Source organism: Xenopus tropicalis, chromosome 4 (assembly GCF_000004195.4).
Source record: "Xenopus tropicalis strain Nigerian chromosome 4, UCB_Xtro_10.0, whole genome shotgun sequence".
NCBI classification, from domain to species: Eukaryota; Metazoa; Chordata; class Amphibia; order Anura; family Pipidae; genus Xenopus; species Xenopus tropicalis.
In genome coordinates, this window is record NC_030680.2 from 21062129 (window position 1) to 21087244 (window position 25116).

Sequence of the window (25116 nt, forward strand, 5' to 3'; positions counted from 1 at the left end):
CTATCTATCTATCTATCTATCATCTATCTATCTTTCTATCATATGCATCTATCTATCTATCTATCTACAGGTATCTATCATCTGCATCATCTATAACAGCGCTGTCCAACTTCTGTGGTACCGAGGGCCGGAATTTTTCTGGCAAACGCGGTAGAGGGCCGATAATGAAAGCCAGTTTGGCCACTCCCCCTTTTTAAACCACACCCACTTAAAACCACACCCATGTTATCACAAAAGCTTTTAAGACTATAAAAAGCTATCTATCTATCTATCTATCTATTATCTATGTATCTATCTAGCTATTTTCTATCTATCCGCATCTCATCACCTGTCTGTTAAGGGCTCTGGCACACGGGGAGATTAGTCGCCCGCGAACAGGGAGTTTTGTTGCGGGCGACTAATCTCCCCGTGTGCCAGAGCCCTAAAGGGGTAAAAAATAATAAAAAATAAAGACTGATTGCAAATTGTTTTAGAATATCACTCTCTACATTATGAGGTCCCCAAATTGGTGGCACAATGTGGTTTTTGGGCTCTGGGAATCGGGATCCCTGGTCAACGATTAGACCATAATTAGCACCTATGGATACTGGAAAGGGTCAGTATCAATGCGCCAATGCAGTCCCTGTCTGATAAGATTTTTTAACTTGCCCAATAGACATCTGCCTGATGTGTGACCAGCTTTATTCTTAATTTGTCAGCATTTGTTCTACATGTGAGGCCTTTTTCAGAACCCTAAAATGACCAAGCTTTATAAAAACTAATTAAAGCACAATAAAAACAACCAAAAAATAATAATCCAAACTATGTTAATATAGTGAGATTTAATGAGACTATCTGGGCTTGAAAGGATCTAACACAAAGCTATGAAGCAGCGACCTGTAGATTTATGAGTCAGGGTCAGAGGTGGAAGATTGAGCCCCTTGATGTTGTATGCTTCTTCTCCCTTAGTTTCGGAGTACAGATTTGCCATAGATGTTAATACTTGGATTTGTGGAGGTTTTGGTACCTTCACTTCCACCAAGGGGTTACAGGAGAAGTTCTTTGAACCTTTAACCTCATTGTAAGGAAGGATCTCATTTAGCTTGTGATGTAAGCCCTTCAGATGTTCCTCCATGGGTTAACTCAGCACTGTCCACTTTGCTCTGCAAGTCTTTACATCTATGTTGGAGATATTCATGTTCACCTGCTTAATTCTAGTACCGCCACAACTTTTTTGGAAGGGATTTTGGGGCCCACCAATAAGATTTCGGCCTTGGGTCCTACACCCTGCTTGTGTTTGTCATAGTGGGACCAGGGATGTCACCTTTAATGGATATTAAGATTTGGCCAAGGCCATTTGGTTGATGTGAATAATACTAGTGCAGTTTTAAAAATTGTATAAGCTGTCTAATGGTCTGGCATGGGCACATTTTATATTTGATCTTAAAGCATGCTAGATAGAAGTACAAAGAAATGGGGCCCCAGGCAAAGTTGCTCCTTGTGGCCCTATTACTTCAGAGGTATTTTAGCGTCCCAGAAACACATACTCAACTGTCTTAAGTGGTCCACATTTGTTGTGGCTGCCAGGGTAGGCAGAAGACGCACGCGCCTAAGGCGCAACAGTAGGGGGGCACCTTCGATCTCTCCCTACCACTAGTTCTGGGTGGTATTCAGATTCTGGTACTTTTTACAGTGATGGACGAGGGATAAGGTTATGTCACCCCAGCCAAGTGCTTGTCACTCCCTAACCACTCCTGCCCTGCCCCTACTTGTCAATGTGCCAATCAGAAGTTTGCTTTTAAACAGGTCACTAGTATAGGCTACCAACTGACTGGTTGGCATGAGTTACTGGACGCAGTGGAAACACTGAGCCAAAATGATAATTATTGCCAAAGTTATCAAGAAAAATGGCAGAGAAAGGAAGCTTGGTACTTGCCAGGATAGATGGCAACCTTGTATAATAAATATAAAGATGGGCTAGTAGAGTTCTGTATGACCAGTTGCACTCATGGTCAGGGCCAGAACTAGGGGTAGGCAGGGTAGGCAGTTGCCTAGGGGGGGCTCTGGAGGGCGCACTTCTCATCAGAAATAATTACGATGGATGTTAAGAAAGGGCTCTTCTGCCTGCCCCAACCCCTCTGCGTTAGCAAATGTTCAATTTGCGCTCCCCCGTTCCCCTGCTGCTGGCCTGTACCTTAACGCTGTAGGTATCACATGCTAGAGGGATGCTGGCACAGGTTCAGGGGGAGCAAGGGAGGGCGCTGGCTAATTATGTGGCTGCACTGATGCTGGCACAGGTGCTAAAAGTAATTGAGTGATAAGAGATCTAGTGTATTTATTTGTATTCAGTATTGGGAGTCCCAGCAATGCTTGTTCTGGTATTTTGCAGACATTAAGGCCAGTGACTAGTGATGAGCAAATCTGTCCCGGTTCGCTTCGCCTAAAGATTTGCGAAACGGCAAATTAGCGAAACGTGTTTGTTGCACAAATTTTTTTTTGTCGCCTGCATCTTTTTTTGTCGCCTGAGCCCACTTTGACATGGCTGTGCTCTTTTTTTATGCGATGTTTTGAAGCGACCATGACTTTTTCTGATGCGCGGCAAATTTTCTCGGAAGTTTCGCAAAACAATTCGCCAATGACGAAATGTGGAAATTCGATGCATCACTACCAGTGATTAAAGGTATTAAAGGTCTGGTCCAAACACAACTGAGAAGCTGATATGGCTGTACTCTATATTTAAATAAAATCAGCTCTGCCTCTTCCCCTCCCATCCCGCCTCTCCTTAAAGGGCAAGTAATACCTGTAATAGTCATAGACTGCATTGATTGATATTAGGGTACAGGGCTGCTGTATTGCTAAACAAGTCCAACACTATTATTGGTAAGTGTATATTCACCATTTCGCATAATGATCCTTCCTCTTAATCAGGATACTAATGGGGATGAAACTGACTGTCAGTCTCTCCTAGGCCCTAGTCCCAAAGGGCGCTATTCTTATAGGATGATCCCTGCTAGGCCCAAAATGTACTAAGGGTATATCTTATATATCATTTTTATGTGATCTATAATATGTGTTAAGTTAAAATTGCCGTGCAAGGCTTTGGACACTGACCAAAAACAAACAAAGGGGAGCACTCACCAGCACAAAGGAGCTTGAAAGGAGCAGATGCTGGTGGAGCAGTAGTTGGCACTGGTGCTGTTGGAAAAACAAAATAAAAATTGGTTAGTAGTATATCATTATGGAGGATTTAGTGTGACATTAAAGGACAAGGAAAGCCTTATTTACTAGTGGTGCCAACATTTTAGGGAATTTTACCCCTAGGCTGGTGCTCCTTATTTAGAAATAAAATGCACTGGCCATTGAATAAAAGTAGTACAGTGCCACCTTCTTACTTTGCTTTCCCAAGTGTCAGTAGTCAGAGAATATTACTGTCCCACCCTCTTTGCTGTGTGGGGATTCTGTTCATAGACACAGGGGACTAAACTGGTGTTTGTTGGGCAGCCGAGAAAATGTTGGCCTAAGGCTTTATAGGACCAATGTATAGGGATATTTAACAGAGACAATACCTGTTTCTCTCTCCTTGGATGTTATTCCGGAGATTCATCTTGGGCATTTGATGTTATTGGCCACAAGATCAGTAATATGAAAAGCCCTCCAGTGCCAATTGCTGAGCCTCCTTTCCTTCTGTGGATGTCTCTGCGCAGATGTCACAAGCGCACCACAGATGCTTTATGGCCCAGCGAGCTGCTGCTCTCAATCCTGTATAGATCAATAAAATTACAGTAAGGAACCAAAACAAAAACCCCCTTTTTTCTCATTATTTGGAAATAATCTGATCAGACGCAAGTGCTGCTATTAGCACTCTTCCCAAGTGATCTCATCCCTGCTTAGAAATGTTTGCCGTAATTTGCACATGGAGGACCAAATGTAACTTGTCTTAGAATCCCATTGTTAATATTATACTAAAAAGTAATATTTGGATGAAAAGTACCCCTTGAATTGTTCATTATCCCTAGCGCCACTATAATGAGACCAACTTTTGCAGCTTCTCCATATGAAATGGTGCAGTTATACCAAATATAAAGGATTCCCTTACCTTTCTTGGCCGGCCAGTTGTGCTGAGCCTGAAGATGTTCTTTGATTTCTGCCCTGATGGTCTTCTTAGGCGGCAGGCCAGTGATGAATGGGTGCTGAAGAAGTTCTTTAGCACTCGATCTCTCTGAAGGATCCTTCTTGAGACAGGAAACCAAGAAGAATACAAAACATGGTGACCTAAAAAAAGGAATGAAAATGAACTTCCAGCTTTACAATAAAAAAACTGATTTATTACTTTAAACAGATTAAATTCTGAGGAGATAAAGAGAGACAGAGCAGAAGAATCTATAACACCAAATGGTAATGGGATATGGTTCATGGTGTGGCTTTGTTAGATGTACCTAGTAAGTGCTTATCCTGTGTCTTTCTCCTGATAATGGTGCAGCTCTCTCCGCTAGGCCTGCCTCTCCTGGTAAGGAGACTTGGTCAGTGTTGTAGTTAAACTGCAGCTTATATTTATATATATATATATATATATTATTCTTTGTTGTATTTCTCTACTTGCCCCTTGGCAGTCTGGTCTTACAGAACTCCTATCCCTTACACATTCTACCTTTTGTTACTTGCACCCCCTACCAAAGAAATAACTGCTCGGGGTTGATATAAAAACAGCCAAAGATTTTTATTAACAAGTGTACAAAATGAAATTATTACATTAACTTTATTACTAAAGAACTTACAGAAAAATACACCAAATCCGGGAATGCTTGCCACACTTTGAATACTGTAATGGGCTACGTGCCATGTCAGCTGGATTGGATAGGAACGTGCCGCAACCATAAGCCATCTCTCCTGGGATCCCGGCCACAGAGTCAAATGACCACACCTGGCCATTTTTGTGAAAAAAGCTCACCAAAGGCAGAATGTGATTTAGGTGCACCAACCCCACACCCTCAGCCAGGGGTACAGGAGAACCATATCCACCAACATGAAAAACGAGGAAAAGGGCACTCACATAACCACAAGGTCACCATAAAAAATAAATTATTGTCATTTTTATCCAGGCCTAATCCTGACCTTGGTAAGTTATTCACCTCTGGCTGTGACATGCAATTAAAAAACCCTACCAACTACAGGCTCCTATAAGTGGGCGATGGTGCTCCTCTTTATCCTTATCCAGAAGTGACATGCCCCTGCTCCCACTGACCTCTTGCCTTTGTTGCACCTGTTTTACCACCCTCTGTGATCTACCTGCTTCCTTACCATGTCAACGCTCCTCCCCCCCCCCCCATGTCCAGGAGGTAGGGAGCTCTCTTCCTGTTCTTTTTATTTATTTGTATTATTCTATATCAACCCAACTCTTCCCTCTCCTTAATTTCAGAAATCGCTTTTTCTCCTACTATTCCGCCCCATGCTCTCTCATCTAACTTTCACTTCCACAACCTGCTTAGCTTCCTTTAGGAGCCCAATAGCCACAGCCCTGATAAGATTATAGGGGGAGTTTTACATACTTGGTCACATTGTACTGGTAGCCCTGCAAAACAATAATTTTAACTATCCAGTAGATCCTCGTGGTATATATAATGCTGCTTGTGTTTCTGATGATGGAGGTACTTTAGACTGGAAACCATGGTATGATTGGGCAGGGACATCATCTTTAGAATTCTTCCTGCTGAAAGCAGGGGGTTTTGCCTTGGGTGCTACCGCAGCTTGGCCTGGCACTGCTCATGGTTTATTTACATTCTGACCATAATGTTCCTATATTGCCACAGGCGCTGGTGCGTGCCATGAAAGGCAGAATTTGGCAGGTTGGCCTATACCATTTACATAGAGGTAATTGAGATACAAGGGGGCCCTATTATTGCCGGGACCCTGAAAATGTATAGGTAGACTATGTTACAGGTGTCCCCAAAGGGAAAACAGGGTTTCCTGATGGCCATTATGGCCTAAGGTTTAGTGTATTAGTCACAGAGGAACCCCATGAGCATGTAGGTATAAGCGCTTTTGCACAGGTCATAGTGATGCATTACCTCCATCATGTAACTATAAGGGAAGCAACAGAAAGGCCAAGCCTATAAGGAGCCCCCTGCATTACTAGGGAAATGGGCCCAGGGCCCTGCAGGTGCGGCTTGGGAGGGGCTCAGATACCGACATTTATGCCCCTTACATAAGGGGTTAAGTTTTGATGAGTCATGTGACACCTCACCTCACTAAGCACTTATTTTTATTATTGATGACATCAGTCAGTATCATTAACCCTTTAAGTGCCAAGGGACGTAGATTCTACGTCCTAGGTACCAAGGGACCAAAGTGCCATGGGACGTAGAATCTACGTCCAATGGCACTGTCGGGTTTACAAGCGCTACGCTCGCTTTTAAAGCAGCGCAGCGCTTGTAAACCCCTCAGATCCCCCTAGGCAACGAGCAATGAAAAACATACTCACCGATCCGGGTCCCCCAGCCGCACCGATCGCGTCGCCAGCCAATGACAGCAGTGGACACGCGTTGATGACGTGTCCACTGCTGTCCCTTTAAATAGCGCCGCCTACTGTCGGCTCCCTCACTCCTGCTGCGCACTTCGGACAAGATGGAGCTCCCCTGCTGCCTTCCTGCTGGATTGATCGCCCCTGATCGCCCCTGATCGTCTGCCTGCCTTGGGTAAGCTGAACTACAACTCTCTACCACTGTTTATTTATTTTTTTTTTTTTTTGCATTTTTTCTTCTATCTTTGTCATTATTACACTTTTGTACACATACACACTTATTTACAACTTTCCCAAGCACACACAGACACTTACACTTACACTTTTTTTTTTTTTTTTCTTTCTTTTCTTTTCTTTCTTTCTTTGCTTTCTTTGGCAGTCTTTTTTTTTTTACTAAAACTTTATTTCTGATCTTGCTCTATAATTATCTGATTTATTTGGTTGCATTTTAGTGTTTTTTTGGCATTTTCATAATTGATTTCTGTTTTTGAATTATTCTATTGCACTGTAACTTTTTTTATTGCTATTGGGTGCTGAATTTGCAGTGACGTTGGTGGATCCAGGGCTCTGACCACCGATTTCATTGCAATTATTGTTCTTCTGTTGGTTTAGGTGGTTTTATTGGATTTTACTGATTTTATGGTGTTTTATCTTTGCATTGTTCTTTATTGTGTGTTTAGTGCCCCCAAAAAGGTTGCTTTTGCAGTGACATTGGTGGATCCAGGGCTCTTACCGATTTCATTGCAACTATTGTTCTTTGATTGCTTTTAGTGGTTTTATTCCATTTGATTTCAGTTGTTCTAGAAAGGTCCAGAGGTGCTAAGATTGTTCTGGTAGTTTCTATTGCCAAGGGTTAGGCTGATGCCACACGAGGCGTAGGGCTGATTTTTTCAGCAAGTGGAAAAACGCTTGCCGAAAATTCAGCCCTACGCCTGCTACTTGTTCCTGTACCTGAATGAATGGGATACGCTCGGGTGCAGGCACGTGTAGCCGATATACGCATGAAAACGCGAGACTTTGCATTCTCACGCGTTTTCATGCGTATATCGGCTACATGTGCCTGCACCCGAGCGTATCCCATTCATTCGGGTGCAGGCAAAAAAAAAGGGGTGCATAGAGTGCAGCCCCAATATTATGCATTTTCAGGTTTGGCGGCCATGTACTTATGTGCAACCAGACATAGGTATAGTTTTATTCAGGGGAACTTGCAGATTGATGGTTAGTAAGTTTTTGGTAGTTGCCATGGAGATTTTGGGGAGAAATCTAGGTTTTTTATCTGGTTTTTCCTTGATTTCTGACCAAAATCTAGGTTTGTATCTGGTTTTTCCTTGATTTCTGACCAAAGCGCTGACTTCTGCAAGGGACTGCGGCCACAATTTTCCATGTAGAAAGAGAAGAGTGGCGTCTCTGAATAGCTGAAGGTGTGCACTTTTCGTAAATATATAGATTGTGGGGGTTATCTCACAGGTAGGGGGGGTTAACACTGAAAAACTGCAGGTAGTGCACATAGAGCGCAGCCCCCAAAATTTCAACTGAAATTGCCCTTATGCATTGCCCCTGTTTGGGGGCATTTGGTGGCCACGTCTTTATGTGCACCCATACATATGGGGTATCGTTTTATTCAGGGGAACTTGCAAATTGAGGTTTAGTAAGTTTTTGGTAGTTGCCATGGAGATTTTGGGGAGAAATCTAGGTTTTTTATCTGGTTTTTCCTTGATTTCTGACCAAAATCTAGGGTTGTATCTGGTTTTTCCTTGATTTCTGACCAAAGCGCTGACTTCTGCAAGGAACTGCAGCCACAATTTTCCATGTAGAAAGAGAAGAGTGGTGTCTCTGAATAGCTGAAGGTGTGCACTTTTCGTAAATATATAGATTGTGGGGGTTATTCCACAGGTAGGGGGGGTTAACACTGAAAAACTGCAGGTAGTGCACATAGAGCGCAGCCCCCAAAATTTCAACTGAAATTGCCCTTATGCATTCCCCCTGTTTTGGGGCATTTGGTGGCCACGTCTTTATGTACACCCATACATATGGGGTATCGTTTTATTCAGGGGAACTTGCAGATTGATGGTTAGTAAGTTTTTGGTAGTTGCCATGGAGATTTTGGGGAGAAATCTAGGTTTGTATCTGGTTTTTCCTTGATTTCTGACCAAAGCGCTAACTTCTGCAAGGGACTGCGGCCACAATTTTCCATGTAGAAAGAGGAGAGTGGCGTCTCTGAATAGCTGAAGGTGTGCACTTTTCAGAAATATATAGTTTGCGGGGGTTATTTCACAGGTTATGGGTGTGTTTAGACTAAATAACTGCAGATAGAGCACAGCCCCCCTTATGCATTGCCCCTGTTTGGGGGCATTTGGTAGCCACGTCTTTATGTGCACCCATACATATGGGGTATCGTTTTATTCAGGGGAACTTGCAAATTGAGGTTTAGTAAGTTTTGGTAGTTGCCATGGAGATTTTGGGGAGAAATCTAGGTTTTTATCTGGTTTTTCCTTGATTTCTGACCAAAATCTAGGGTTGTATCTGGTTTTTCCTTGATTTCTGACCAAAGCGCTGACTTCTGCAAGGGACTGCGGCCACAATTTTCCATGTAGAAAGAGAAGAGTGGTGTCTCTGAATAGCTGAAGGTGTGCACTTTTCGTAAATATATAGATTGTGGGGGTATCTCACAGGTAGGGGGGGTTATCACTGAAAAACTGCAGGTAGTGCACATAGAGCGTAGCCCCCAAAATTTCGACTGAAATTCCCCTTATGCATTGCCCCTGTTTTGGGGCATTTGGTGGCCACGTCTTTATGTGCACCCATACATATGGGGTATCGTTTTATTCAGGGGAACTTGCAGATTGATGGTTAGTAAGTTTTTGGTAGTTGCCATGGAGATTTTGGGGAGAAATCTAGGTTTGTATCTGGTTTTTCCTTGATTTCTGACCAAAGCGCTAACTTCTGCAAGGCACTGCGGCCACAATTTTCCATGTAGAAAGAGGAGAGTGGCGTCTCTGAATAGCTGAAGGTGTGCACTTTTCAGAAATATATAGTTTGCGGGGGTTATTTCACAGGTTATGGGTGTGTTTAGACTAAATAACTGCAGATAGAGCACAGCCCCCCCTTATGCATTGCCCCTGTTTGGGGGCATTTGGTGGCCACGTCTTTATGTGCACCCATACATATGGGGTATCGTTTTATTCAGGGGAACTTGCAAATTGAGGTTTAGTAAGTTTTTGGTAGTTGCCATGGAGATTTTGGGGAGAAATCTAGGTTTTTATCAGGTTTTTCCTTGATTTCTGACCAAAATCTAGGGTTGTATCTGGTTTTTCCTTGATTTCTGACCAAAGCGCTGACTTCTGCAAGGGACTGCGGCCACAATTTTCCATGTAGAAAGAGAAGAGTGGTGTCTCTGAATAGCTGAAGGTGTGCACTTTTCGTAAATATATAGATTGTGGGGGTATCTCACAGGTAGGGGGGGTTATCACTGAAAAACTGCAGGTAGTGCACATAGAGCGCAGCCCCCAAAATTTCAACTGAAATTCCCCTTATGCATTGCCCCTGTTTTGGGGCATTTGGTGGCCACGTCTTTATGTGCACCCATACATATGGGGTATCGTTTTATTCAGGGGAACTTGCAGATTGATGGTTAGTAAGTTTTTGGTAGTTGCCATGGAGATTTTGGGGAGAAATCTAGGTTTGTATCTAGTTTTTCCTTGATTTCTGACCAAAGCGCTAACTTCTGCAAGGGACTGCGGCCACAATTTTCCATGTAGAAAGAGAAGAGTGGTGTCTCTGAATAGCTGAAGGTGTGCACTTTTCGTAAATATATAGATTGTGGGGGTTATCTCACAGGTAGGGGGGTTAACACTGAAAAACTGCAGGTAGTGCACATAGAGCGCAGCCCCAAAATTTCAACTGAAATTGCCCTTATGCATTGCCCCTGTTTTGGGGCATTTGGTGGCCACGTCTTTATGTGCACCCATACATATGGGGTATCGTTTTATTCAGGGGAACTTGCAAATTGAGGTTTAGTAAGTTTTTGGTAGTTGCCATGGAGATTTTGGGGAGAAATCTAGGTTTTTATCTGGTTTTTCCTTGATTTCTGACCAAAATCTAGGGTTGTATCTGGTTTTTCCTTGATTTCTGACCAAAGCGCTGACTTCTGCAAGGGACTGCGGCCACAATTTTCCATGTAGAAAGAGAAGAGTGGTGTCTCTGAATAGCTGAAGGTGTGCACTTTTCGTAAATATATAGATTGTGGGGGTTATCTCACAGGTAGGGGGGGTTAACACTGAAAAACTGCAGGTAGTGCACATAGAGCGCAGCCCCCAAAATTTCAACTGAAATTCCCCTTATGCATTGCCCCTGTTTTGGGGCATTTGGTGGCCACGTCTTTATGTGCACCCATACATATGGGGTATCGTTTTTTTCAGGGGAACTTGCAGATTGATGGTTAGTAAGTTTTTGGTAGTTGCCATGGAGATTTTGGGGAGAAATCTAGGGTTGTATCTGGTTTTTCCTTGATTTCTGACCAAAGCGCTGACTTCTGCAAGGGACTGCGGCCACAATTTTCCATGTAGAAAGAGAAGAGTGGTGTCTCTGAATAGCTGAAGGTGTGCACTTTTCGTAAATATATAGATTGTGGGGGTATCTCACAGGTAGGGGGGGTTATCACTGAAAAACTGCAGGTAGTGCACATAGAGCGCAGCCCCCAAAATTTCAACTGAAATTCCCCTTATGCATTGCCCCTGTTTTGGGGCATTTGGTGGCCACGTCTTTATGTGCACCCATACATATGGGGTATCGTTTTATTCAGGGGAACTTGCAGATTGATGGTTAGTAAGTTTTTGGTAGTTGCCATGGAGATTTTGGGGAGAAATCTAGGTTTGTATCTAGTTTTTCCTTGATTTCTGACCAAAGCGCTAACTTCTGCAAGGGACTGCGGCCACAATTTTCCATGTAGAAAGAGAAGAGTGGTGTCTCTGAATAGCTGAAGGTGTGCACTTTTCGTAAATATATAGATTGTGGGGGTTATCTCACAGGTAGGGGGGTTAACACTGAAAAACTGCAGGTAGTGCACATAGAGCGCAGCCCCCAAAATTTCAACTGAAATTGCCCTTATGCATTGCCCCTGTTTTGGGGCATTTGGTGGCCACGTCTTTATGTGCACCCATACATATGGGGTATCGTTTTATTCAGGGGAACTTGCAAATTGAGGTTTAGTAAGTTTTTGGTAGTTGCCATGGAGATTTTGGGGAGAAATCTAGGTTTTTATCTGGTTTTTCCTTGATTTCTGACCAAAATCTAGGGTTGTATCTGGTTTTTCCTTGATTTCTGACCAAAGCGCTGACTTCTGCAAGGGACTGCGGCCACAATTTTCCATGTAGAAAGAGAAGAGTGGTGTCTCTGAATAGCTGAAGGTGTGCACTTTTCGTAAATATATAGATTGTGGGGGTTATCTCACAGGTAGGGGGGGTTAACACTGAAAAACTGCAGGTAGTGCACATAGAGCGCAGCCCCCAAAATTTCAACTGAAATTCCCCTTATGCATTGCCCCTGTTTTGGGGCATTTGGTGGCCACGTCTTTATGTGCACCCATACATATGGGGTATCGTTTTTTTCAGGGGAACTTGCAGATTGATGGTTAGTAAGTTTTTGGTAGTTGCCATGGAGATTTTGGGGAGAAATCTAGGGTTGTATCTGGTTTTTCCTTGATTTCTGACCAAAGCGCTGACTTCTGCAAGGGACTGCGGCCACAATTTTCCATGTAGAAAGAGAAGAGTGGTGTCTCTGAATAGCTGAAGGTGTGCACTTTTCGTAAATATATGGATTGTGGGGGTATCTCACAGGTAGGGGGGGTTATCACTGAAAAACTGCAGGTAGTGCACATAGAGCGCAGCCCCCAAAATTTCAACTGAAATTCCCCTTATGCATTGCCCCTGTTTTGGGGCATTTGGTGGCCACGTCTTTATGTGCACCCATACATATGGGGTATCGTTTTATTCAGGGGAACTTGCAGATTGATGGTTAGTAAGTTTTTGGTAGTTGCCATGGAGATTTTGGGGAGAAATCTAGGTTTGTATCTAGTTTTTCCTTGATTTCTGACCAAAGCGCTAACTTCTGCAAGGGACTGCGGCCACAATTTTCCATGTAGAAAGAGAAGAGTGGTGTCTCTGAATAGCTGAAGGTGTGCACTTTTCGTAAATATATAGATTGTGGGGGTTATCTCACAGGTAGGGGGGGTTAACACTGAAAAACTGCAGGTAGTGCACATAGAGCGCAGCCCCCAAAATTTCAACTGAAATTGCCCTTATGCATTGCCCCTGTTTTGGGGCATTTGGTGGCCACGTCTTTATGTGCACCCATACATATGGGGTATCGTTTTATTCTGGGGAACTTGCAGATTGATGGTTAGTAAGTTTTTGGTAGTTGCCATGGAGATTTTGGGGAGAAATCTAGGTTTTTTATCTGGTTTTTCCTTGATTTCTGACCAAAGCGCTTACTTCTGCAAGGGACTGCGGCCACAATTTTCCATGTAGAAAGAGAAGAGTGGTGTCTCTGAATAGCTGAAGGTGTGCACTTTTCGTAAATATATGGATTGTGGGGGTATCTCACAGGTAGGGGGGGTTATCACTGAAAAACTGCAGGTAGTGCACATAGAGCGCAGCCCCCAAAATTTCAACTGAAATTCCCCTTATGCATTGCCCCTGTTTTGGGGCATTTGGTGGCCACGTCTTTATGTGCACCCATACATATGGGGTATCGTTTTATTCAGGGGAACTTGCAGATTGATGGTTAGTAAGTTTTTGGTAGTTGCCATGGAGATTTTGGGGAGAAATCTAGGTTTGTATCTAGTTTTTCCTTGATTTCTGACCAAAGCGCTAACTTCTGCAAGGGACTGCGGCCACAATTTTCCATGTAGAAAGAGAAGAGTGGTGTCTCTGAATAGCTGAAGGTGTGCACTTTTCGTAAATATATAGATTGTGGGGGTTATCTCACAGGTAGGGGGGGTTAACACTGAAAAACTGCAGGTAGTGCACATAGAGCGCAGCCCCCAAAATTTCAACTGAAATTGCCCTTATGCATTGCCCCTGTTTTGGGGCATTTGGTGGCCACGTCTTTATGTGCACCCATACATATGGGGTATCGTTTTATTCTGGGGAACTTGCAGATTGATGGTTAGTAAGTTTTTGGTAGTTGCCATGGAGATTTTGGGGAGAAATCTAGGTTTTTTATCTGGTTTTTCCTTGATTTCTGACCAAAGCGCTGACTTCTGCAAGGGACTGCGGCCACAATTTTCCATGTAGAAAGAGAAGAGTGGTGTCTCTGAATAGCTGAAGGTGTGCACTTTTCAGAAATATATAGTTTGTGGGGGTTATTTCACAGGTAGGGGGGGTTAACACTGAAAAACTGCAGGAAGTGCACATAGAGCGCAGCCCCCACATTTTTAGCTGTAATTGCCTTTATGCATTGCCCCTGCTTTGGAGTGTTTGGTGCCCATGTCTTTATGTGCACCCATACATATGGGGCATCATTTTATTCAGGAGAAGTTTGTCTTTCAAATATGCCTTTGTTAGAAAATTTTTATGAGATTTTTTTTTGTCAAATCCACATTTGATCATGCGTCCAAGTTTACGTTTAGAAAAAAAAAAAATGTCATAAAAAGTTCCAAATTTCACAATGCACTGACAAAAGGTATTTGGCTTTTGAGTGAAAACTACATTGCACCTAGAAACCTGAAGGTCTGTAGTTTCTAAAGATACCAAACATGAGGGGATATTTTAGATTTACATATAAGTTATGCTGCATCAACTGTTACAAGCGCTTTCTGCTTTGTTCTGGTGTGATATTGTACTAAGTATTGCTTTAGTTTGGGGTTACTTCTGGACAGGAACTGTGGGGTACCACCACATATTTGGTATCGTTGGAATTGGGAGTATCAGGGCTTTTACAAACAATAAAAAAAAGTGAGTAAAATTAACTTTTCTATGGAAAAAAACCTCAAAATATACAGAAATTTTTCATAATTTTATTTTTTTTTTACATATTTCACCCAAAATACACATCATATCTCCAGAAAAGTTATAAAATTTGGTATGTATGTCGAAGCCCAATTAGTGACGAAAAAAACGATATATAATTTCCCTAGTTTCGTGGAGGTTTTCCTACCAAAAAACATTGTTAAAGTGAATGAGTACAAAATGCTTAAAAAACGTCTGGCACTGGGGGGAACCGAAATGACGAATTCGGCTGGCACTTAAAGGGTTAATAAGGATATACATTTTCATGCATTATGATTATATAAAGAACTCTGCTCTGGGAATGAAGCATTTTAAGCCGAGAGGGGTCACACAGAATTGCCCACAGATTTTAGAACAATAATAAAATAGACACAGAGCGGGTACATTTCCCCGCGTTGTTTCCTCACTGCCCTCCCCGTCCCAATGGCATTTCCAGCCGCACAGGAGAAGGTTAAGCCAGTGTTAGACCCGCCCTCTGTCCAGCCCCGCCTCCCTGTCCAGCCCCGCCAATCAAAGCTCGGCATTCGCTCCAACCTTGGGATTTGCATATGGGAGCGCGTCGGCCTATGAGAGCTCGTCCTGGCTCACATGCACCTTGGCTCATTGGGATGGGAAGCGGCAGGCTGCGTGTCGCTGTGTGAGTGCTGGGGGAAAGGAATGGCTGCACTTACATTGTATCTGTAGGGGAGGAGTGAGCGGGATCCTTCCTCCTGTTTGTTCCAACCACCGAGCGAACGAGAGAGAGAAAGCGGCCAAATAAAGTGCAGGTTGTGAGCTGCGGAACAAGCGCAAAGTTCCCGGCTGTAGCTCGGCGCTGCGCACCCTGAGGTGTCGGACCGTGCAAGCTGTTGCTCCCCCCCCCCCCCCCCGGCCGGGCTGATGATGGGCTGCCCCGGGTGGCCCCTGGCTCTGTTCGCCTTGCTGCTCGCCTCTTGCTCAGGTGGGCCCAGCGGGGTCTCCTCGCCCGCTCCCTGCCCGGCACCCTGTGCCTGTGACTTGGATGGAGGGGCGGACTGTTCGGGGAAAGGACTAGTGACCGTACCCGATGGGCTCAGCGTCTTCACCCACTCGCTGTAAGTATGGCACCGAGCTTGGCTGCTCCTGGGGCCCCACAGGCGGGCACTTCATCTCGTCTTTGCAGAAATAGCCGTATAGAACTGATTTGTGATTGCATTTCATGAATGATTTGCAGTATGGCAGATCCCACCCCCCATGAGATGCTCCTCAGGGGAATGAACTTTCCCAGCTTATCCAGTGGGTATCTATTTGTGTTGCAGCTTCCTAAATCAGAATCCTGTTTATCCCCCCCCCATCAAATTGGCCTGATTGTAACTTTGCTGAATAGTGCGGAGCAACAGTGAGTGTGGCATTGGGGGTACAGGTTGGTGATAAAGGGACTGGCCGGGGCCATAGTAGTGGCAACTGGTGCGGCGGTGTGGGATGTCCACCTAGTATCTATTAGAAATATCACCAAGTTCTGCAGCACCTTTAGTCCTTTGTGTTGTTGCGACTACCTGCAAAAAGTAGGGTGTGCAGCCTTCCCGCAGGTAGAAGGCAATCAGCCTCCTTTTGTTACCGCTCCATGTGGCATAAAGTCCAGGTAGATGATATATTTTCCGTCTCGCAGGTTTGCAAGGGCTGCTTGTTACCCTGAAGCCATGGGATCACATAGTAGCCCGTAGCTCTCCTGATTGATATTTCTAACACAGGCATGTCCAGCCTGCCCCTCACACATGGCCACCGGTTGCAGAATTTCATTGAAAAGGATATAAAAGAATATGTTTCAATTGATAGTAACTCCCCCTCCTACGATATGTACACGTGTGCCGTATGTGAATGTATTTGTGCTCAGTGTGTGGTTATATAACAGAAATTCTCCAGAATGTCTTTAAAAATAAGAGTTATCTGTCAGCTGTGCCAGACATTCATTTCATAAGTTCAATTTCCCCCTGCAATTCTGCGGCACTGGCAGTTCTTACTGTATGCAGCGGGCAAGCTCGGGGTGAGTTTGTAATGAGTGGCACGCCGACCTTTGCTTTCACAGATGTTTTCCTTTTCCTGCTATCCACTGACATGCTTGGGGGGGTGACCAACTAATGGCCTCCCGCAAAAGCCATTCTTTCAGTTCTAGAAGGAAAAGTTGTGTTGTGTTATTGCCGTGGCTGCTGTGCCTCGTGGAACCATTCTGTGTGTGGGTTTATTGATGACCCTTTGTGCAAAGGAAAAAGCTAGAGGGCTTTGATTTTTAGCAAAGATGGGGAATTGGGGTTAAATCTATTTTGGCTTCATGAGCACCTTGTGCATCTGAGGCGTTTCGGGTGAAGACACACGGAGCTACTAGTAGCAGCTACTTTTTCATGGCTACTAAATGCCAGAAAATACCCTGCCACAGACCATACTAAGACTTGCCTCTGCTAAAACACACACAGAGACAATTATCAGTAAATAAGCAGCATTATCTATTTTAGTAGCCACGACAAGTAGCTGCTACTAGTAGCTCTGTGTGTCTTCACCCTAAGGGCTCTGGCACACAGGGAAATTAGTCCTGCGCGATTTCACGAAATTGGCGAAAAAGACTCTCGAGTCTTTTTTGGCGATTTCGAGAAATCGCGCCGCCGCGTGTGCCATCCCGCCGGCGACTTACATGTCCGCCGGTGGGATGGCGGGTCATGGCAACTCGGGGAGATTAGTCGCCCGTGACAAGGGAGATTTGTCGCGGGCGACTAATCTCCCCGTGTGCCAGAGCCCTAAGAGCAGAAGCGGTAGCTGCCCAAGGTGCACCCTGGTGTATAGAAGCTTTAGCGAGGGTCATTATGTACAATTTTAGAAACTTTTTGTGACACCCACCACCACCCAAAGCTTAAAGAACCCCAGAAAGAGTTTGCTGTGAGCCCCGGCAACTTCTCTTTACTTTTTAAGCAATTGAGAGTCTCAACACAAATTGGCTACTGTCTGTAGACTTTCTGGGAGTTGTGTTGATTGTTGAGGTGTAGTCCATGTTGCCTCCTTCCAGCTTTGACTCTAAGCATGATGGGATTTCTGGTAGTTGTAGTTCAGTATTGGACTCCATGGTCTGGTTTTTCTTCCTCCCACATAAACACTGATTTTAATTAGTATTTTGTATTGTGTCTCCTGATATGATTTGAATTTATCCTTGGGCGCAACGTAGGGGACTGGCGTAATCTCAGACATACGGTGTTCTTTCCGTAACGCCAAAGGACAATGTGTATTTTGGTGGAAAACTGAACCATGCGCTACAGAGATAGCGAGTTCCTTGTTGCACTGTTATACGCACCGCACGTGATGCTGCTCACAGGGGTTTCTCTTACAGATCATTCCATGACAGGCTGTTCCTCAGAACACACAAAATTATTATTGTAATCTTTCTCCAATTACCCTCCCTGACCCCCTCTCTCCTGCAGTGATTGTCTCCTTCCGCCCGTGAACCTGCTGATTGGTTTAGTACTAAAACTGAACTTCAGTCCGTGTGTGGATTGTTCTGCAAGATAAAGTCACTAAAGGACAGAAATATTTAACGACTGCGCCACTAGGGATTGTGAGGGGCTCGCTGGTTCAATGGTTCTTTCATGGTCCTTTATGTTTCTAATAAAGAGCTTTGCAGCGGAGAAAGTCTTTCTGTAAAAGTCTTGGCTAGAATCAAAAATGTTTCCATGATGGTATTAGGATTTATACAATTGTATGGGCTGTCTGCGAGCAAGCAGTGCATGCTTGGGCACCTGTGGGCAAACAACGTGTGTTGGAGCATCTGTGGGCCAGCAGCGTGTGGGGGTCTGTCTGTGGGCAAGCGGCGTGTGGGGGTCTCTCTGTGGGCAAGCAGCGTGTGGGGGTCTGTCTGTGGGCAAGCAGCGTGTGGGGGGTCTGTCTGTGGGCAAGCAGCGTGTGGGGGGTCTGTCTGTGGGCAAGCAGCGTGTGGGGGGTCTGTCTGTGGGCAAGCAGCGTGTGGGGGGTCTGTCTGTGGGCAAGCAGCGTGTGGGGGTCTGTCTGTGGGCAAGCAGCGTGTTTGGGGGTCTGTCTGTGGGCAAGCATTGCGTTTTTGGCGGTCTGTCTGTGGGCAAGCATTGCGTGCTTGGCGGTCTGTCTGTGGGCAAGCATTGCGTGCTTGGGGGGCTGTCTGTGGGCAAGCATTGCGTGCTTGGGGGGCTGTCTGTGGGCAAGCATTGCGTGCTTGGGGGCCTGTCTGTGGGCAAGCATTGCGTGCTTGGGGGGCTGTCTGTGGGCAAGCATTGCGTTTTTGGCGGTCTGTCTGTGGGCAAGCGTTGCGTGCTTGGGGGGCTGGCTGTGGGCAAGCGTTGCGTGCTTGGGGGGCTGTCTGTGGGCAAGCGTTGCGTGCTTGGGGGGCTGTCTGTGGGCAAGCGTTGCGTGCTTGGGGGGCTGTAGGCACACAGTGCTTGCCCACCCACAGCCCCCCCCCCCGCAAACAGACCCAAATGTGCTACTTGCCCACAGATGCCCAAGCACGGGCATCTGTGGGCAAGCAGTATGTGGGGCGCTGTCTGTCTTATTACTCAGTTTCAGGAATGAAACAAACCATGGAAAAAATCCTTTTGGCGCTCTTGAGGCTTGACTCTCAGAACACAACCCTAAACCCATTTTCTCCTGTACAGGCTGAGGGTTACATGAAGCACCAGTCTGATTTTATATTGACATATTTAGTGTAGCCTCCCTGTGCTGGACCCTTTACTAATAACGAGTCCAACCCCAACACCCTGGGCCTCTATGCAGCTGCAGAAATTGCATGTTCCCCCCCTGGATCTTTTTATTATGACTGTGTACAGTTTCTCTCCCCCTAGGGCATTTAGGGACGCTGAACATTGTCTAATGCTAATTGAAAATGTTATGGTTAAACCATAACAAACCATCAGCATGAAGGATCCTAGGCTATTAAGCAATGTGAGCCGGTTCCCTTGCAGCATGGCCGAGCCCAAGGGTTGGTTGGGGGGTGCCCATGGGTGTTGCACTCTTGCCCTGTGTATGCACTGGGTGCACTCATGGTACCTAGCTGCAGATATAGGACTTGATACCTGTTTGGGGTGTGAATTTTCTGCATACAGTCGCAATTCCTGCAGCCGTATACAAAACACGCCTGCAGAGCCCTCCGGCAGACTGCATACAACACATGGGCCTACAATAGTCACAACATAGGATTAGCATGCAGTTAACATTTGCATCACAGATGTACAAGCCATGCTTTGCTAGCCATTGTGATCCCTCTGTGTCCCAGGCCTCCAGCGCTCATTGTTGCAGCGGCGGGACAGTGAGTCGGGGCCCGTGTAACCTGAGAATATGTAGGGGAAGCGTCACAGGGATCTTTTATTACAGAATATGTGTGAGATTTGTACAATAAAATCCTGTTGTGCGGCTGCTGACTTTGTGCCTCAGGAATACATCGAAAGTATCCCATTGCGTCTTTGAGTCACAAGCTGAGTTTCCCTTTAATATCTGCTGCTTTTCCCTTCTATAATAAATCCATTTTGTATTTATATTTTTAAGAGCTGCTTTTTTTTCTTCTTTAAATTCAAATCGCCCCGACTAATCTGTGTCAGGAATGAAATCAATCTGGGTTGTGTTCCCCCGTTCCAGATGGGATAGGTCGGCTGCTTGGCACCAGGAAGCCCATTTTCTTTATTTTGCTGGGCATGCAATTCTCATAATTACGCTGTGGTTTTACACATTCCCCTTTTACGGTGAGGCATGGAGTGCGACCTTTATAATGTGAGTTCAGACTTTTATTAAATATAAACCGAGGGCTGCGAATATTTTCTTTGTACCAGTAAGTTATTTTTAAAGTGATACTGCCGTTAATGTTTCCACTTGGGCCAGTTAGTGTAATATTGAGCAATATTAGGACACAGATGAATGTGTGTATATAAAGATATAATTTGTATTTATATTTTGTGTTTACTATGTGGCTTAATATGTGGCTTTATCTACTTGCTTTCATTTAACTTTCTGCTTCCTTTCTATTTAATGCACCTACAGTGGTATTTAATTTTTTTGCATCCTCACCTAGCCGTAATTAAGTGTTTGACGCTTGGCAGGTTTGCCTTCTGAAGAGCAGAACTTATTGGTGGCCACTAAGGTTGCCACCCAACCGGTATTTTACTAGCCAGGGCCAGGACTGGTATTACAATTTATCAGCAAGTGCATTGTAACAAGTAGTAATCCGCCCCTGGCCGCCTCTGGTCCTTCCTTCCAGCTCCACCCACCCCCTCAATCCCACCAAACTCAAAAAATTTGCTTCAATATGGCCTTGATTACCCGACTCCACCACCAATTTTACCATGGGTAAACCTGCCCCTGACATCACAGACCCACCCCATCAGAAACACGCCCCCTGCCTGGCCGTTATAAATTTAGCAAAAAGGTGGCAACCATAGTGGCCACCGTGTTTGGCCGTGTCCCTTTCGTAATCTGCAAGTGATTGATTAGTGAAAACCCTCCTGGTCCTGTGTAGGTCCAATCTAGGAAGGGAAGTAACACACCCAATCTAGGCTGCTGCCATCCCTGCTGTGCACCTCTTTGGAGGGGGCATAGCAAAAAGTTAATTTTGAAGGAGAACTAAAGCTTAACAAAGTTAGCCTCATGTGTTTTTGGTTTCCAGCCCAGCCCAAGACCCACCACCATAGCCCTTTAGCAGCAAGATCTCCAACTATGCCCCAGTAGCTCCCCATCTTCTTTTCTGCTTGTTCCAGAATATGCTCTGTGCTGCTGTCCGTTATGTGATCTTAGGGACCGACTCACAGTATATATTATATGTACAAACATGAAACTCAAGATACAAGGCTCATTTCAAATTTACATTACACAGCAACATTGAAACCAGTGCTTTCTGCATCGAAATTGATTAATAACCAATATTATTTAATGTTAAGGTTCTCCGCAGAAGCTCTGAGAACAGGGAGCCTGGCTTGCAAAATAAAAATATCCTAACAATCTCCAAAATGGGGAGCTCCTCTGGATAATTACTTTTATAGAGCTGCTGAGCTTCTGGTCCAGCGCAGTAAGTTAAGTAATTAAATTACAGCATTTTAAATCTGGTTAAAAGGGGTTGTTCACCTTAAAATTAACTTTTTTGGACAGTATTATTGCAATTGGTCCTCATTTAGTAGATTTACATTTTTTGTTCCTCAGCCGTCAGGCTTAGAATTCACACTATTAGCTGGTTGCTGTGGGTTGACTGCCTTAGCAACCAGGGAGCAGCCTTAAAGTCAGTGGGGAAGATGAATATTAGAGGACCTTTACAATAAAATAAGCAGCAAAAAATAAGAATAACAGCAAAGTTGAAGCCTTCCAGTCTATTTTGTTTTGTTGCTGGGGCTGGTGACCCGTGATGCAAGGCATTATGAGTCAGTCCATCTCATACTAAAAAGTGAACAGGTACAGGGTATTCTGCACATGCTCAAAAAGTTAAATACCAAGAGGGGCAATTTTACCTTTAAATAGACCTTGTAGTATATTCCTGTCCTGAATGTGTGTTGAAACTCCCATACTGCTCTCTTTAGCATTTGCTGGTCACCTGCTTAAAAGCAAACATCTAATTGGTTGCTATGGGTTACTGCTCCTGGGCAAACTCAGTACCTTTTTATTACATATGGGGGATTGTCACTCCCTGCCAAAGCAGCATCTCTATGGCCAGTAGAAGTGTGGTACCTGTTGTCTATAAAGCAGTATGGCAGCTCCCCTTCAAGTATGTGATAAACTGCCATTAAGCAAAGCTGGGATGCTGTTATCCCAATAGAGCCGCCTACTTTCATTTGTGAAGACAAATCTGTGTGTGTGTGTTTTCCGTGGGCATGCCTTTGCCGTATCTGGGATCCATCTCCGCGCAAAGCAAGAGAAGTGCATTTGTCTAAGTGATGAATGGTCTGTAGAGGCGCTGTCATTGCGCCCATTATTCTCGCTTTAAACCTATCACGTCTCCCGAAAGCAAACATGAGCGTGCAGGTGTGCAAATTGTAGGGAATTGTTTGCTCACGCAGACTTGGGGGGGGGGGGGGCACACCTGCTCATGTGCTGCTTAGTTGTGCCTCATTCCTCACATTCACTAATGGGGAATTTATTGGTCATTATGTTCCCTGTCAGCCAATGGCAGCTGTTACGCAATGGTTGGTTACATCCCCATCTTATGTATGTGTATTAGTAAATGAGGCTCCTTACTTTGAGATATGGCTGCACCCTAAGGCGCAGGTTAATTCCTTCCCTATGTAGACCCCCCCCCCCCCCCGGCAGGGAAGTTGTACCCATAGTGCATGTCTCTCCGTGGGACACTTCCTGTACATGGAAAGGTGCACTTATAAATGTGTATTTTGCTGTTCATGCAGACACGGCTGATGAGCGCTTGTAGCTGAGGAATTTGAAAGTAAACAAACAAGCAGGGACTTGCATGGGTATTTGCACTGCTCCGTGTGATAGTGACTGACGGTGCGTAATATGGGTGAGTTCACAATGTAGTAAGGTCTGTTTGTAGTGGTGGCAGGGCCCAGGGCATACAAAAGCCTTGGTGAGGCACCAGCGTTTCTTTAGATTGTTATAGAAATACAGGTTTCAGCAGAGATCCCCAACCAGTGGCTCTTGAGCAAAGTTGCCCTTTGATTTTGCTGCCCGGGGCCTCAAAGCAGGTGCCCATTTTTAAATGTCTGGCTTGGAGGTTTGAAGATCACTTGTAATGCCAAACAGAGCTTCCTGTAGTCTTCCAGTCCACATTGGGCTACCAAATAACCAATCACAGCCCTTATTTGTCACCCTCTAGGAACTTTTTTTTCATGCTTGTGTTGCTCCCCAACTTTGTTTTTATATTTAAATGTGTCTCATGGGTAAAGGTTGGGGACCCCTGGGTTACAGTATTCCCAGAGGCCTTTGGGTCAATAATGATTCAGAGAGTTGTTTTTGTCCTTCACTTTGTTTTTGGTGGCGACCACCTACCAGGAACTTGTGTACTGAAAGTCATTCCTTGCTTCAACTACTCATGCTTCTGGTTGGCATATGGCTCCACAGAGCAAGGGAGAGGGAGTCAATCGGCCATAGTTTCCTCATGAACGAATACCTTTAGAATATTTACTAAACCAACAGTCTGTAGTGAGGACAAGGTTGCCTCTATGGGGCCGAGAGGGACATCTGTTTGACAGTTTATCACTCGGCAGTGCAAGTTTGCAGGAAGCTGTGAATATCACTGTGTGCCTACAAAATGCCACCAGTAAGGAGATTGTCCATTACTTTACCTCCTCACAATGGGGTAAGTTTTTTTGGAAACCTAGTGAAATATTATCTGTGGGAAAATAAACACCTCTTCTACCCTATCTGAATGGTCTGCCTGCCGGTTTCCCACCACTGAATTTACGACTGGCCATTTGGTGTAACTTCCAGTTCCTATTAAGAGAATTGGTTGGGGAAAAAAGATCTTTGAGTTTACTTGTTAAAGAATTCATGGAAAAGCCATTTAGCTGAAGATGCTTCCAAGGGTGCTGAGTAGATACCCTAAAATGATGTTATTAATGTGGCAATAGTGTATATGTTATGTTAGAAAGTAGTAGGGGACCTTATGCACTTTAGTGTTCCTGTAGAGTTGTCCTTAGTACAGAGGAATGCCTGTTCTGGCTATGGCTCTATACAGGCTATTGTAATATATGGGGACCATATGTCCAAGTGTGCCCATGTAGGCCAAATTGATTAGTCCTTGCATAGGTTCAAAACAGTGCCTTGTCTGAGCAGTATCTGGCTGAGGATTGACCAGATATCTGTAGGCCAGGTTTAAAAATGCCATGATGAATAAATACCATCATGCAGTTGTTGTGGTACCCCTGCTGTTATGATACAATTGTTGGCCCAGGGGCCATACAGTTGGATTAACCTTATTTAGCACTCCAATAAAGATCTGCTTACAAGTGTGACCATCTTAAAGGTGGCCATACATGGTAAGATTAGCTCATTTGGTGAATCTTTCCCCCCGATATGCCAACCTTGGGTGGTTGATATTGTGCTAATGCAATTGTTTGGTCCTAAGATTTGTGAAAATACGAGGTGAGGACCAAAACAATGAGCTGATGTGGTCCTCGATCCAACAGAAATATCAATCCTGCCCAATCTTTGGGCAGATATTGGTCAGGGAGGTCTGTCGGGGGGCCCCATACATAAGCAGCTAAGGTGCCAAATCAGTGTCAAATCGGCCCGTGTATGGCCACCTTTAGTCTTGTCTCCTCCTAGTTTCTTTTAAGCTGGGGCAGTCCAACAAAGCCAGATGACCATCAAAAGGATTTTTATGGACCGGTCAACCTTAAGTATTCAAAAACGACCTCTTATAAAGCTGCTATTATAACAGAGTATGGCCTATGAGTATACAGTGTGGCAGAAGATCAGCCCACTATGAGTAGAAAGCACAATAGCACTACTCTAAGATTAAAATAAAAATAGACCCAACCACCACTGGCTCTTTGTAGGTCACACAGTGTGGTGCAGTCTGGGCAATATTCATGGTTGCAGGGCTACTAACTGATTTGTTATTGTTGTCTATGCAATGTGACCCCTGGTAGATAGCACGCCACCATTATGCCACCGTAGCCTGAAGGAGATTATAACACAATAGACCCTCTATGTGAT

At 44.7% G+C, this 25116-nt stretch overlaps 1 protein-coding gene across 1 annotated transcript in view; it reads left to right on the plus strand.

Moving 5' to 3' along the window:
- Nucleotides 1-15145: 15145 nt before the first annotated feature.
- The window catches only part of lgr4 (leucine-rich repeat containing G protein-coupled receptor 4), an 80289-nt gene continuing 70318 nt past the window's right edge, over nt 15146-25116 (plus strand). The window contains 1 exon segment of the mRNA NM_001126498.1: nt 15146-15575. Within this exon segment, the coding sequence (NP_001119970.1) occupies nt 15385-15575 (191 nt within the window). The 5' untranslated portion in view covers nt 15146-15384.